At 52.8% G+C, this 2412-nt stretch overlaps 1 protein-coding gene across 1 annotated transcript in view; it reads left to right on the top strand.

Annotated features, from left to right (window-relative positions):
- Window positions 1–1345: 1345 nt before the first annotated feature.
- AP2S1 (adaptor-related protein complex 2, sigma 1 subunit) overlaps window positions 1346–2412 on the top strand; it is a 9418-nt gene continuing 8351 nt past the window's right edge. Inside the window, exon 1 of the mRNA XM_010852654.1 lies at window positions 1346–1556. Coding sequence (XP_010850956.1) covers window positions 1554–1556 — 3 coding nt within the window. The 5' untranslated portion in view covers window positions 1346–1553. The remainder of the gene's footprint in view (window positions 1557–2412) is intronic.

The raw sequence follows: 2412 nt of genomic DNA, 5'->3' as shown, positions 1-2412 counted from the left end.
CCCTGATTCCTATTCATTCATTCAGGAAACTTGTCAAACACCAGACTTGTGCCAGGTACTTAGCTGAGTGCTAGAGATCAGGCCTGGGACTAAGGGGAGGCAAGCCAGCTGCTCACTTTCAGGCTCTTGCAAGGATGGGGTCAACATCTAAGACTGAGTGCCTTTTAAAATTTTGTACCCTGGGCACATTGCTTACTTTATCCTGGTCCCAACCCTGTAGGTGATAGAGGAGTGCAAGAACTGAAAATGATCTACCTCTTTTTGCCCCTACAGTTACTCAACACCTATGTGTTGCTAATGCTAAGTCACTTCAGTCATGTCCGACTCTGTGCGACCCCATAGACAGCAGCCCACCAAGCTCCCCCATCCCTGGGATTCTCCAGGCAAGAACACTGGAGTGGGTTGCCATTTCCTTCTCCAATGCATGAAAGTGAAAAGTAAAAGTGAAGTAGCTCAGTTGTGTCTGGCTCTTCGAGACCCCATGGACTGCAGCCTACCAGGTTCCTCCATCCATGGGATTTTCCAGGCAAGAGTACTGGAGTGGGGTGCCATTGCCTTCTCCGACCTATGTGTTAGTTCTTCTGCTAAAACCACACTTTTAATTTACATCCAGGGTATGTTTTGGTTTTATTATGGCAAGTCTGCCCTCAGTAGCAATACCTTTATCGAGTGCTTACTATGTGCCACCGTGTTCTAGTAAGGGGTTCCCAACAGCCGGGCCGTATAAGAAGACAGGTGTACCTGTGAATAGGAAGCAAGAAGACCCCTATTACCTGATATAAACAGTGAACATTCATGATTTTAACTCATATTTATTGAACGCTTACCATGTGTCGACCACTGTGCTAAGTACTTGGGAAACTGGCCGAAGCTTTAAAACCACCCCACTGAGATGACCCCTTGATCACTTTCTCTTTAACAGAGGAAGAAATTGAGTTAAGAGGTGAAATTGCTCGCCCAAAGTCACAGAGCTAGGGAATGCGGCGGCAGGATTTGCACACAGTTCTGACTTCCAAAATGATGCTATTAAATCACTGTCTGTCTCCCAGAGAAAACACTCAACACATTTTAAACAGAGCACTAGATAAGCACGAAAACATAATTACATTTCCCAACGCTGTTTTATTTAAGACAGTTATTCCCATCATGTCCTTCTCGCCTAGGCTGGGAGGTGGAGGGAGGGCTGATGGAACTACTTTTCCCAGGATGCAACTCTCGTCTTGCTGGCTGTTAAGCATGTCGGGAACTGTAGTCCTCCGAGAAGATAATAACCCATGGCTCCCAACATGCATTTGGAGCCTGAACCTTGCCGTAGGAAAAGTCCAGTCGCGCGGCATGCTGGGAAGCGGGACAGGCTCTTTTCCCGGCTTGCCTCCCGGACGAGCAAGCCTATTTTTTTCAGGACTACAATTCCCAGCGGGCTGTGCGCGAGAGGGCGGGTGAGTTCTTCTGCCGGAAGTCCGCTCTACCCTTGGGTCCCCCAACAGCTGCCGGAGCCGGAGCCACCCAGAAGCCGCGGGACCGGGGCCGCTGGGGTCCGGACGGGGGTCGCCATGGTAACGAGGGCGCGCCTACGCTGGGGAAGGGCGAAGGGTGGGTCCACGTGCAGGTACTCCAGGCTCGGTGGGATATTGACAAGCCGCCCCTGCTGCGGTGCGATGGTCTGGGCCGGGCGCGGGCTCTCGGGATTGGGGTCGATTCAAAGGCCGGCGAAGGAGGCAACTGGGGGTGGTTCTGGGCGCGAGTGTGTTACTGGGTTTATCGAGGCTAAGGGGAGCTTTTGAAGACCAGGTGCCAGGGGAGAGGGCTGTGCGGGAGGGAGACATTCGAGATGGTTGGAGGATTTTGAAACAGGGAAACAGCTCACGAGGCAGGATCTCAGAAGCGGGGAGAAGGAACTGGAGGGGGCGTCCCAAGCGGAGGGCTTTCGGGAGTGCGTCAGGAGAGCTGGAGAAGAATGGGAGACGTTGGGATAGGAGAGAGGGGGTCTCTTGGGGCAGGAAGCTGATGTTGCAGGCGGAGAGGGGGTGTTGGAACTGGGTGGGATACTGCTGGTGTGAGAGAGTCTCAAGGGTAAGAGACTGGACCCTGGAGACAGGAAGTACTGTAGGGAATAGGGCTTTAGAGTTAGGAAAAGTGTACTGTAAGAGGGAAGAAGGCTTGGAGTAGGCAGTGAATACTACACATGAATGGGGAGCAATGGAACAGGTCTCTGCAAGAGGAGGGGTCTCAGAGGGTAGGGAGTAAGCATGGAAGTGAGAAGTGGGGAGGGGGTTTGGGGAACAAGGACTGGGCATTGGAGCTGGCACCAGTCCCCAGGGATGGGGCACCCTGACAGAGAGCCGTGAAACTGGGAAAGCAGGAGTCAAAAGAGAGCAACTCCAGCGGGGCCGGGGGAACTTGGAGGTAGAG

Source organism: Bison bison, unplaced genomic scaffold (assembly GCF_000754665.1).
Source record: "Bison bison bison isolate TAMUID 2011002044 unplaced genomic scaffold, Bison_UMD1.0 scf7180017864313, whole genome shotgun sequence".
NCBI classification, from domain to species: Eukaryota; Metazoa; Chordata; class Mammalia; order Artiodactyla; family Bovidae; genus Bison; species Bison bison.
The sequence above is the reverse complement of the archived record's forward strand: the minus strand, read 5'-3'. Positions and strand labels throughout refer to the sequence as shown.